The 13,255-nt window shown below is 51.2% G+C and overlaps 1 protein-coding gene across 1 annotated transcript; it reads left to right on the top strand.

Annotated features, from left to right (window-relative positions):
• Positions 1–302: 302 nt before the first annotated feature.
• LOC148217268 (olfactory receptor 14I1-like) lies at positions 303–1,371 on the top strand. Its single transcript, XM_088158737.1, has 2 exons — positions 303–596; positions 957–1,371. The coding sequence occupies exons 1-2, from the start codon at positions 303–305 to the stop codon at positions 1,233–1,235; spliced, it is 573 nt and encodes a 190-aa protein (XP_088014863.1). The 3' UTR covers positions 1,236–1,371.
• Positions 1,372–13,255: the final 11,884 nt, after the last annotated feature.

The raw sequence follows: 13,255 nt of genomic DNA, 5'->3' as shown, positions 1-13,255 counted from the left end.
TGGGCTGATGAAGTCCAGCCCCAGGACTGGTCCCTGTCACTGCTCCCATGACTCCATTGCTGCAGAGCAGAGCAGACACCAGAGTGTCCGTTGGCAGAACCCCTGCTGATCACAGCAACAGAGCCAGATCCCAGCAGAGCTCCAGGCACGGGGCTGAAGGAAGGGGTTTGAAAAAAGGAAGATGGGGTGGCACAGAGCAGCAGCAAGGCTGGGAGGAGGGACTTGGACATGGCTCAGCAAAATCTCCCCTGGATTGTCACTGTGTCCTCCCTTCAACAGGACTCGATGGCCAGAATGAAAAAATGTCCAACAGCAGCTCCATCAGCCACTTCCTCCTGCTGCCATTGGCAGACACGCGGCAGCTGCAGCTCCTGCACTTCTGCCTCTTCCTGGCCATCTCCCTGGCTGCCCTCCTGGCCAACGGCCTCATCATCAGCGCCGTAGCCTGCGGCCACCACCTGCACACCCCCATGTTCTTCTTCCTGCTCAACCTGGCCCTCTCTGACCTGGGCTCCATCTGCACCACTGTCCCCAAAGCCATGCACAATTCCCTCTGGGACACCAGAAACATCTCCCATGAAGGATGTGCAGCACAGGTATTTTTCCTTCTGTTCTTCATTAGTGCAGAATATTATCTCCTGACCATCATGTGCTACGACCGCTACGTGTCCATCTGCAAACCCCTGCACTACGGGACCCTCCTGGGCAGCAGAGCTTGTGCCCACATGGCAGCAGCTGCCTGGGCCAGTGGCTTTCTCACTGCTCTGCTGCACACAGCCAATACATTTTCCCTGCCCCTGTGCCATGGCAATGCCCTGGGGGGATTCTTCTGTGAAATTCCTCAGATCCTCAAGCTCTCCTGCTCACACTCCAACTTCAGGGAAGTTGGGATCCTTGCTGTTAATGTCTGTTTAGCTTTTGGTTGTTTTGTGTTCATTGTTTTCTCCTATGTGCAGATTTTCAGGGCTGTGCTGAGGATCCCCTCTGAGCAGGGGCAGTACAAAGCCTTTTCCACCTGCCTCCCTCATCTGGCCGTGGTAGCCCTGTTTGTTACGACTGGCTTTTTTGACTACCTGAAGCCCCCCTCCATCTCCTCCCCATCCCTGGATCTGGCAGTGTCATTTCTGTACTCAGTGGTTCCTCCAGCTCTGAACCCTCTCATCTACAGCCTGAGGAACCAGGAGCTCAAGGCTGCAGTGTGGACATTGATGACTGGAGGATTCAAGAAACTGTAAACTGATGGTCAATTTCTGCAAATCATTTGTAAAAAAGTCACCTTTGATAATTCTTGTTGGTTTTATTTTGGAGGTTGTTGTTTTTATTTCACTTTTTTACTATAATCCATTAAAAAATTGCATTGTTCATGCCATTTCTCATTGTCTTTCGACCCACTTTCTCTGTGGCCACAGACCATAAATAAGGTGCTGTGCTCTTAGTGGATTTAAATGAACTAAAGGATCTCTCTCCCAGCAGAGTTTTCTCCAGGTGTGTCCGTTTTATTCCCTGCTCTGGAGGGGCAGCACCAATGTCTGTGTGCAGAGCTGGGGCAGATCAGTGCTGGCACAGCAGCTGTGCCCAGCAGCAGCAGCACTTGGTGTTGCCAGTGCTGCTCCCGTGCCACTGCCCCGCTGCCCTCCTGGCCCTCGTGTTGCTGCAGGGCCTGAGTGCTCTCGGGGCCGGGCACAGCCCTGGGGGTGGCAGTGCCGGGGCTGCAGCAGGGACAGGCCATGGGCACTGCTGGGGCAGCACTGACTCCTCAGGCCAGGGCCTGGGGTCTCCAGGCTCCTTGGCCAGGCTCTCTCCACAACACTTGGCCAGCCCAATGCTGAGCACAGAAAAGCCCTGGGAGCAGCTCCAGGCTGGCTGTGGGCAGGCTGGGGGCAAACAGCATGGCTGGTGCTCTGCAAGCTCCCTGCAAGGGAGACACCCTGGCAAGGAGCAGCAGAGCAGGGGCTGATCCATCCCCACTGCGCTGGACACCCCAGGGCAGCATCCCAGAGCGCCCTCATGCACCTGCCAACAACATCCCCCCTCTGCAGCCCTGGCCTCTCCCCCAGCTCACACAGGAGCCGCATCCTTGCAGGCACACACACGGCAGCACTGGCTCAGGAGCCCCTGTTTGCATTGCACACAGCAGGTTCAGCACCCCCATGGTGCTGCTGTGGGGACATGGAGCTGAGTGAGCACAAATGCCATCAGCCCCTGGGGCCAGCAAGGGCAGGGGGACAGCAGGGAAACCACTCAGCTTTGTCATGGCCTCTGAAGTCAGCCAGAAAGTTTGTTCCCATCAGCTGTGAGTTTCCTGTCCCACTCCTGAAGTTGTTCAGAGCCAGGGCTGCCTGGCAGGCACCCCCAAACTGCCTAGAGCATTTCCTTTGCTTCACCTTACCCTTCTTTCCTCTTTCCTGATCCAGTTTTCTTTCTCTTGCCCATCCCTATCCCCTCCCCTGCAAACAGCCCATCCCTATTTGCCCTTTCCTTTCTGACCCCGCTCCCCATTTCAGTTCCTGAGCTGGCACCATGGGATCATCCCTTGGGGTGCAGGATCATCCTCCAAGTGCTTCAGGAATTGTCTGCAGGGTCCTGCAGTGCCTCGTGCTGTTCCCTTGCCAGAGGCACCACAGGCCAGGGGGGCACATCTGGGCTGCTGTGTCTGGGTGTGGGGCTCCCTGTTGTGGGCAATGAGGAGGGGCTGGAGAGGCTCTGCAGGACTGACAGGATGGGCTTTGGTGCTGTGAGGAGAAGCTGAGGGACCTGGGCTGCTGGACCTTGTGAAGAGGAGGCCCAGGGCTTATCCTGCAAATGTTCCAGGGCTGGTTTCAGGGAATCACAGAATCAGCAATGCTAGAAAAACCTTGGCGATCATCAAATCCATCCTGTTCCCTGACACCACCTTGTCTCCCTGAGCCTCCTCTTCTCCAGGATAAATAATCCCAGCTCTCTCAGCCCTTCCTCACAGGACTTGTGTGCCAGAACCCTCACCAGCCTTGTTGCCCTTCTCTGGACACACTCCAGACCCTTCATGTCCTTCCTAATTTGGGAGGCCTAGAACTGGACACAGCACTCGAGGTGCTGCCCAATGAGTGCCGAGTGCAGGAGAAGAATCACTGCCCTGCTCCTGCTGGCCACACCATTCCTAATCCAGGCCAGGTGCCATTGGCCTTCTTGGCCACCTGGGCACACTGCTGGCTCATATCCAGCCTGCTGTCCATCAGTGCCCCTAGGCCCTTTTCTGCCTGGCTGCTGTCCAGCCATTTTGTCCCCAGCCTGTAGCACTGCAGGGGATTTTGTGGCCAAAGTGCAGGACCTGGCACTTGGTCTTGTTAAACCTCTCTCATCTTGTTCGATTTGGGCCATGGATCCAGCCTGTCCAGGTCCCTCTGCAGAGCTCTCCTACCCTCCAGCAGATCCACACTCACACACAGCTTAGAATCTTCACAGTTCCATGAGGCCCTAGAGTGTCACAATGGTTTCCATGATTTCATGAGGCCTTCCAGTGTCACAAAGTCCCTTTGGTCACATGGGACCCCTTGCTGTAACAAAGTTGCTTGGATCCTTGGGCTCCGCAGTCTCAAAATGGAGCCTTGGTTCCATGACCTCTGTGAGTGCCACCATGAATTCCTTGGTGCTGCAGTGTCACAATAGAGCCCTGGTTACACAAGATCCTGCAGTCTCACCAAGGACTCTTGGTTCCATGGGGCACCCCAGTGTCACAATTGTTCCCTTAGTTCCCAGAGTCCTTGCAATGGAACAATAGCCCCTTGATTCCATTGGTCCCCAGGCTCTCACAAGGCTCTCCTTGGTTCTGCAGTGGCACAATGGCCCCTTGGTTCCACAAGGCCCTGCAGTGTCACAGTGGCCTCTGTGGTTCCACCAGGACCCAGACTGTCACAATGGACTCCTTGCTTCCATGTAGCCCCACAGTATCACAGTGGCCCCTTGGCTCTGTGGGGCCATGTCGTACACAGTGTCACTCTGGTCCTCTCCAGTTCAATGAGGCCCTGCAGTGTCACAATGGCCTCATGCTGCCCCAGGGCCCTGCAGTGTCACAATCATCACAGAATCACCCAGGCTGGAAAAGACCTTTGAGAGCATCAAGTGCAACCTGTGACCCAACACCACCTTTTCACTCAGACCATGGCATTCAGTGCCACATCCAGTCTTCCTGAAACACTTCCAGGGACAGTGGCACACTTGCATCCCTGAGCAGCCCATTCTAATGCCCAATCACCCTTTTTATGAAGAATATTTCCTAATGTCCAGCCTAAACATCCCTTGGCGCAACTTTAAGTTTGTATCCTCTTGTCCTGTTGCTGTTCCCTGGGAGAAGAGCCTGATCCCAGCCTGGATGCCCCCTCCTGTCAGGGAGTTGTAGTGATGAGGTCTCCCCTGAGCCTCCTCTTTTCCAGGATAAACATCCCCAGATCCCTCAGCCCTTCCTCACAGGACTTGTGTTCCAGAACCTTCACCAGCCTTGTTGACCTGCTCTGGACACTCTCCAGCCCCTCCATGTCCTTCCTAAATTGAGGAGCCCAGAACTGGACATAGCACTCGAGGTGCTGCCCAACCAGTGCTGAGCATGGGAAGAATCACTGCCCTGCTCCTGCTAGCCACACCATTCCTGATCCATTAGAGTCACATGGATTGGATTAAGGAAATGCTTGGGAGGGGGTGGGGTCAAAGTCTGATTTACTGTCAGCTATGAAGGGTCTTGATTTTCATATTTATCCAGACTTCATTAGAGGATGCTGGGGGTCCATATCAATTGGACATTGCCGATATCCATCTATAAACAGGAAAAGACAGCAAGACAAAACAGTTCTCTCAACTATATTCTTTTCAATATAGTATATTTGTTTTGAATACACTTCGGAAATCTACCTAATTAACCACAAAAGAATTGAAAACTTAAGTATTCCCAGGGGCTTTTCTTGTTTGGGTGTTTTGAACATATAGTTACGAATTTTTTTACTGAATTCCTGAACTGAAAAACTCAATAAAGAAGAGTTAAATTTTAAGTTATTCAAACTTTGCAAGACGACAGAAACAGAAGAAATAGAAGACACAGAGACAAAGACAAAAAAACTACAGAGAAGCACACACAGCTACCAACTCCTGGATTCCAGTAGTGTTCAGACAGAAATTCCAAGAGGAGGTAGGGTCAAGCTGTGTCCTTGCCTTGTGGTCAGCCTTAAATACATCCTTGGTCTTCCTGGGCCCTTCCCCCAGGGGGGATTTTCAGTCATTTGGTCACTCAGGAGCTGGGCTGGGGCTCCAGGGGTGGGTGTGGAGCATTGCCTTTGGTGTGCCAGGGACTGGCAGACACTGCTGGGCTGGGATAGAGGCTTGGGGGGGATTGGGATTACAGGGCAGTGCAGTGCTGGGGTTACAGGGCAGAGCAAAGCTGCACCTGCCCCTTCCTCCCCAACACATGGAATATTTTGAGCCAAAAATCTCCTCTAGTCTCTCACAACATGCAGTGTTGGAGGTGGAATCCCAATTCTGGCCATGGGCTGCTGTCCAAGAAGGACAGTTCTTTTTCATAAGAAGGAAAGCACAGAGGCTCAGTGTTTGGAAGGCAGGTGACAGCCTGCCGGGATTATCAGTAATGGTAGATTTTATCTGGGAATAGTCTATGGATATAGGGAATTTTGGAGGTGGAATCCCAATCTCAGCCATGGGTGCCTGGTGAAGCAGTAAAGTTCATTCCCATAGGAAGGGAAGCACAGAGCCTTCCCCAGGGTTTGGGGACAGATAAGAGGTGACCCTGGTGAAACCACTGCCAGACAGATTTGTCCTGGCAATATTCTTATGGGAACAATCCCTGGATATAAGGAAATTTGGCAGTGAAATCCCAATTCTGGCCATGGGTGCCTGGAGGAGAAAGGCAGTTCTTTTCCATAGGAAGGAAAGCAGGAAGCCCCACTATTTCAGTAGCAGATGAGAAGAGACCCTCAACATGCCAAGGTCAGCTGGACCAGTCAGGCGGCCCTCGAGAGGCCAAACCAGCCAGACCTATTCTGTGTTCCCTTGGTTTTATGGGGCCCTGCAGTGTCACAATGGCTCCTTGATAACAAGACCTGCAGTCTCACAATGGCCTCTTGGTTTCATAAGGCCCTGCAGTGTCACAATGGTCCCAAGGATTCCATGGGGTCCAGCAGTGTCACAATGGTCTCTGTGGTTCCACAGGCCACACAATGTCATGCAACTTCTCTGTTCCATGAGGCCCACAAAGTCACAATGAACTTTTGGACCATGAGGCTTTGCTTTGTGGTGTCACAATGCAAATGCTCCTTTGGCTCCACAGTGTCCCAATGGAGCATTGATTACAGGAGGCCCCTCTGTGACCCTGGAGCTTTGGATCCATGCAGCCCTGCAGTGTCACAATGAGCCCTTTGGTCAATGGGGTTCCACAATGTCACAATGTCCCCAAGCTTCCATGAAGCACTGCAGTGTCACAATGGTCTCCTTTGGCTCCACAGTGTCACAGTGGACCACTGATGACATGAGGCCCCCAATGTCACAATGGATCTTTAGTTCTCTGCAGCCCTGCTCGAGAGATCCAGTTCCTGGGAGTGAAGTGGCAAGATGGATGGCGTCAGATTCCTACTGATGTCATCAACAAAATCACAGCTATGTCCCCACCAACCAACAAGAAGGAGACACAAGCTTTCTTAGGCGCCATAGGTTTTTGGAGGATGCACATTCCTGAGTCAGATTCCTACTGATGTCATCAACAAAATCACAGCTATGTCCCCACCAACCAACAAGAAGGAGACACAAGCTTTCTTAGGCGCCATAGGTTTTTGGAGGATGCACATTCCTGAGTACAGTCAGATCGTGAGCCCTCTTTACCTGGTTACCCGCAAGAAGAACGATTTCCATTGGGGCCCTGAGCAGCAGCAAGCCTTTGCCCAGATCAAGCAGGAGATTGCTCATGCAGTAGCCCTTGGCCCAGTCAGGACGGGACCAGATGTGAAGAACGTGCTCTACTCTGCAGCCGGGAACCATGGTCTGTCCTGGAGCCTGTGGCAGAAGGTGCCTGGTGAGACTCGAGGCCGACCATTAGGATTTTGGAGTCGGAGCTACAGAGGGTCTGAAGCTAACTACACCCCAACAGAGAAGGAGATCTTGGCCGCCTACGAAGGGGTCCAAGCAGCCTCAGAGGTGGTTGGCACAGAAGCACAACTCCTTCTGGCACCCCGACTACCGGTGCTGGGGTGGATGTTCAGAGGAAAGGTTCCCTCCACCCACCATGCCACCAGTGCTACATGGAGCAAGTGGATTGCCCTCATTACACAGCGCACCCGGATTGGAAAACTGAATCGCCCTGGGATTTTGGAAGTAATTACAAATTGGCCTGAAGGTGAAAGTTTTGGTGTCACAGATGAGGAACAAGAACCAGTGACACGGGCTGAAGAAGCTCCACCATATAACCAACTGCCAGCAGAGGAAACACGCTATGCTCTATTCACCGACGGTTCCTGTCGCATTGTGGGGATGAATCAGAGGTGGAAAGCAGCTGTATGGAGCCCCACACGACGGGTAGCAGAGGCCACTGAAGGAGAGGGTGGATCCAGTCAACTTGCTGAACTCAAAGCGGTTCAACTGGCCTTAGACATTGCAGAAAGAGAGAAGTGGCCAAAGCTTTACCTTTATACCGATTCATGGATGGTAGCCAATGCTCTGTGGGGATGGTTGGAGAGATGGAAAGAGGCTAACTGGCAGCGTAGAGGAAAACCAGTTTGGGCTGCCGAAGAGTGGAAAGATATCGCTACCCGGTTAGAGAAATTATCTGTGAAGGTTTGCCATGTAGATGCCCATGTTCCCAGAAGTAGGGCTAATGAAGAGCAGAAAAACAATCAGCAGGTAGATCAGGCTGCAAAGATAGGGGTGTCAAAGATAGACCTTGATTGGGAACACAAGGGAGAGTTGTTCCTAGCATGATGGGCCCATGATGCCTCAGGCCACCAGGGCAGAGATGCCACCTATAAGTGGGCACGAGACCGAGGGGTGGATCTAACCATGGACAGTATTTCTCAAGTTATCCATGACTGTGAGACGTGCGCTGCCATCAAGCAAGCCAAGCGGGTGAAGCCCCTCTGGTATGGGGGGCGGTGGTCCAAGTACAAGTATGGGGAGGCCTGGCAGATTGATTACATCACACTGCCTCAAACCCGCCAGGGCAAGCGCTATGTACTGACCATGGTGGAAGCCACCACTGGATGGTTGGAGACCTACCCTGTGTCTCATGCTACAGCCCGTAACGCCATCTTGGGCCTTGAAAAGCAGGTCCTTTGGAAGCATGGCACCCCTGAGAGGATTGAGTCAGACAATGGGACTCATTTCAAGAATAGCCTTATCAACACTTGGGCTAGGGAACATGGCATTGAGTGGGTGTACCATATCCCCTACCATGCACCAGCTGCAGGGAAAGTGGAAAGGTACAATGGACTGTTAAAAACCACCTTGAGAGCATTGGGTGGGGGATCTTTCAAAAACTGGGAGCAGCATTTAGCAAAGGCCACTTGGTTAGTTAACACCCGGGGTTCCACCAACCGAGCAGGCCCTGCCCAGTCTGAGTCCCTGAATATAGTAGATGGAGACAAAGTCCCAGTGGCACATATCAGAGGTTTGTTAGGGAAGGCAGTTTGGATCAATTCTGCCCCGAGTACAGACAAACCCATTCGTGGGATTGTCTTTGCTCAAGGACCAGGTTGTACATGGTGGGTAATGCAGAGAGATGGAACAACACGATGTGTGCCTCAGGGAGATCTGATTGTGGGGTGAGGCAGCATGAGACAGAAGGAAATATGTAAGTGTCAAAGGTCTGAGCAAGTGAGATAGAAGGAAATGTGTAAGTGTCGAAGGTTTGAGCAAGTGAGATGGAAGAAAATGTGTCCGAGTAAGTGAAAGATGGAAATTTCTACTTGCTGAAGTTTTTACATGCTGTTTAGTATGTTCACGATATGGAGATAAGGGGTGGAATGTCCTAGGGTGATGTTATGGTGTTTCTATCTCCAATCGTGTGTCCTGATTATGTTTGGTATTATGTCCTGTGCTTCCAGGACTGACTCTGAGAGTGAAGCTTTGTTTTGTCTTGTTATCAGCCGGCTCACCTCCCCCATGGTCTATGTTTAGGAGAGGTTTTAGCTCGGTTTGCTTGCCTGCTTGCTTGCCTGCTTGCTCGCTTCTGCCTCTTTTTCTTTCCTTCGCTTTGCCCTTGCTTTTTCCTTATTAGTTAGTTCAGCTAGGCAGTCCAACCTTTTCCCTGGACTGTTTTCTCTTCCACCCCGTCCCCTCCCTCTCCTGGATACCATCTGAACGGACGGGGACCTGGGAACCCCAAGAAACACCGGGAGGCTACACTCTGTCACCTGCAGCAGCCATTCCCAGCGCCAGAGACTGATAACTGAGCGACCACTCGCCAGAGAGACTGAGTTTGTCATCCCTTCACAACGGTGAAAGAGGTTTTTTTGTCAGCTGGTGTTGTCTTTTTTCCCTGTGCTGGGGAGTGTCTTGCTTGTTAAATAAACAGGTTTTTTCTCCCACTCTTCTCCGAGGAAATTCTTCCCGAACCCGGTGGGGTGGGGGGGGGGGGGGAGGAGTCGTGGGGTTTGCTGTCTGGGGGCTCCTTCTGGAGGTTTTCCCCCAAATTTGCCCAAAACCAGGACAGGACCCCAGGAGTTTTTGGTGATCCAGGAATCCAAGGGGTAACCGGGAATATCCTGGTGATTTCAAGGGGTATCCAGGTGACTTTTTGGGGATAACCAGGTGTAGTCTGGCGATTGTTGAGGGGGATCCAGGTGATTTTGGGCAGTATCCAGGTGTACCCTGATAATTTTCAGGGATATCGAGGTAATTTTTGGGGCACCCAAGTGCCCTGACTCACCCTGACAGGCCAGGAGAAGATGATGGCCACTGTCCTCCCAGTCGACGTGGACACAGATGACCCTTGGCAGTTGTGGGGCTGTTGGGGGGCACCCCAACATTCAGGGGTACCCCAAAACTCCAGGTGAGGACATCAGGGGTGGGAGGGAGCCCTGAGTTACCTCGGGAGAGGATGTAGATCAGATACACCCAGGCGTTTTGGTGCATGGGGTTGGTGAAGATGGTATTCTGCAGCAGCTCCAGCTCTGGGGGGGGCAAAGGAGGCACCCCAAAATATCAGGGCGGCAGCAGGGGAAACCCCAATATCTCAGTGGGGGCACCCAGGTATACAGGGGTTCAGGTCTACCCTTTGAAGTCATTGGGGATTTAGGAATACCAGGTCTACCCAATCAAGGTGAGAAACAAACCAGGTCCCACTTGAGGTGAGGGAGGAGCTGTAAAATTTTGGGGATCCTGCAAAGTTGTTGGAGATTTTTTGGGGAATCCCTCACCTTCCTTCAGCCTTCCAGGGGGCAGTGCCCTTGCCGTAGTTCCTGGTGGGCATCAGCAGCCCCAGGCAGTTGTGCCAGGCTGAGAAGTTGGAGAAGCTGAGGATCAGCAAGGCCCTGGTGAAGGCCAGCTGGGCCTTGATGTCCTGCCCAGCTGCAAGTGCCTACCAGTGTTCCCAGGTGTGGGAAGGCACCAGTATAAACCAGTAAGCACTGGGAGTCACCCCTGAGCCCCTGAGCCCATGGCAGCAGCTCCCAGTATAAACCAGTAAGGCCAGCATCCCCAGAAGTTGCTCCCACTAGAGTGCCAAGCATCCCCAAGCTCCCTCCCAGTATAACCCAGTACACCCCAGTCTGACCCAGTAGAATCCAGAATATCCCTCTATAACTCAGTATAAACCACTACAACCCTGTCACCCCCAGGACCACATCCCAATATAAACCAGTATAACCCAGTATAACCCAGTGACCCCCAGCACCCCATCCCAATATAAACCAGTGTAACCCAGTATGACCCAGTATAACCAAGTATAACCCAACATAAACCAGTCACCCCTTGTACCACATCCCAGAATAACCCAGTACAAATCAGTAACCCCCCAGCAGCCAATCCCAGTACAAACCAGTATAAATCAGTACAACCAGTACACACGGTGCTAGGTCTACCCAGACACTCACACACCCTCTCTCAGTATAACCCAGTACAACCCAATGACCTCAGCCCCGTCCCAGCACTTCCTGGACCCCATCCCAGCACAAACCAGTACAAACCAGTACAAGCCTCTCACAGTTGCAGGGGTCATCCACCAGGAGGTGCTCGCACAGTGCCAGGTCCTCCCGGCCAGCAGGGGGCGCTGCAGTGTCCAGTGTGACCCTACAGAACCAAGGAAACCCCTGTGACACTGCGGGGCCCCACGGAACCAAGAGTCCATTGTGAGACACCTGGGCCACGTGGAGCCAAGGAACCATTGTGACAATGGGGAAACTCATGGGACCAAGGGGCCACTGTGACATTGTGGGGCCTCATGGAACCTGTGAGCCATTGTGACACTGCACGGCCTTGTGGGACCAAGGAGACCACGGTGACACTGTGGGGCCACATGGAACCAAGAGTCCATTGTGACACTCTGGAACTACAGAGACCATTGCTGAGAGTATGGAACCTCGAGGAGCCAAAAGTCCATTGTGACAGATCAAGGCCTCATGGAACCAGAAAGAGCATTGTGACACTGTGGGGCCCTATGGACCCAAATCTCCATTGTGACAGAACTGAACCTCATGGAACCAAGAGTGCAGGGTGACTCAGCAAGGCCCTGTGGAACCAAGGAGACCAAAGGCTTCAAACCTTCCTTGCAGGGTTCTGAGCTGGGGAAAGGGGAACCTGCTCCGTGGCACTTTGGGCTTGGCACACACCTGAGGAGTGTGTCTGTTTTCAGTGAGGAAATTCAGGAGTTTTAGATTGCTTCAAAAAAAAACCAGGAAAACCAGTGTTTGCCTGAGTGCAGTCAGTTCTCCAAGCAAAGCAGGTCCCAGGTGAGTGAGGACAGACAGGATGGGGTTGGGCAATGTGGAGCAAGGTTGTCCACACTGGCTCAGACCTCAAGGCACAGCTTCTGTGAGCAGGCCAGACCTCCTGAGGAGAGACCCTGCATCAACATCAATCACAGAATGCTGCAATCACCTCTGTTCTAAAGAGAACAGTGATAAAGTACACCCTTTAAAACAGGAAAGAGCATTTCTTAGAAGATCTTTGAAGTATTTCTCCATAACTGGAGTTCAAAATCATCATGATGAACTGCACCAGACCAGAGGGAAATCAAGTCAGAGCCATGGTTTGTCAGGACTTGCTTGATCCCAATAAGCCCCGTGGTGCATTTGGTGATGCCAAGGAGCTCCAAATATTATTTTGGAAATATTGGCTCTCTCTGCAGTGCTGCCTTTGCCAGGAGCCCGGCCCAGACACAGCACAAGGACTTTAATGACCCTCTCGGGGTTGGGGCTGAGTCCCTGAACATCAGTCCCTGAGAGGGAGTTGAAGAAACCTCTCAAGAATTCCAAGTCAGATTCAAACTCCAAAGTTTCTGCTACTTTTAGTGAGTCTCATTGATAAACATGAAGGAGAAGATTTCCCAAGGGTTGTATTAGACCAGAAAATTGATGACAATGGCGTCAGAAAAAAATAGGGTAAATAAGGAAAAGAAATATCTGAAGAATTCAAAGTCAGTCCAAAGTCCAAAGTTTGATGAAGTTCTAATGGATCCCAGTGAGGGACATTCCTGAGAAGCTGTCTCCAGGTGCGGATTTATTTTTTATACATTATATTTTTAACATGTGTGTTTATATTTATTCTATCTTTAAAGTGTAGGCTTATTGTTTTTATGCTACTTTTTTTTTTTTTTTAGAAGATTTTATATTTTTCTGAATGAAGCAGATAGACAGGACTTCTGAACTGCTTTAGAAATTGTAGTTTATTTTTTTTCTATACAGGCAGAAAGGGTAAGTTTGTCCTACAGATGTTCACAGCATGGCTTAGAAGTCAAAAGACTTATGGTTACAAGGTCTTTTAAGGATTTATTAACCTATAAAACACTGTCAACAGCGTTATTTTTGTTTCTAATTCAATAGTAAGATGTTTCTTCTTATTGACTCATACTGCAGTGTGAACTTTCTCAACCAATTATATCATGACACAAACTTATATTGCTACACTCTAAAACTTCTTGTTACCTTTGTAACTAACTTTACTTTTTCTATATCTTAATATATAAAGTTGAACCTATCTCTATTTAATTATGTTTAATTCTAATCTTTGGCTCTCAGTCTCAATGTTCTGAGAATTCCTTGCATTTTGAATTCCAACACCCAGGTTCCAGTTA

Source organism: Sturnus vulgaris, unplaced genomic scaffold, assembly GCF_052056855.1.
Source record: "Sturnus vulgaris isolate bStuVul1 unplaced genomic scaffold, bStuVul1.hap1 Scaffold_87, whole genome shotgun sequence".
In the NCBI taxonomy this organism is placed as follows: Eukaryota; Metazoa; Chordata; class Aves; order Passeriformes; family Sturnidae; genus Sturnus; species Sturnus vulgaris.
This window is presented reverse-complemented; position numbering and strand designations above follow the sequence as displayed.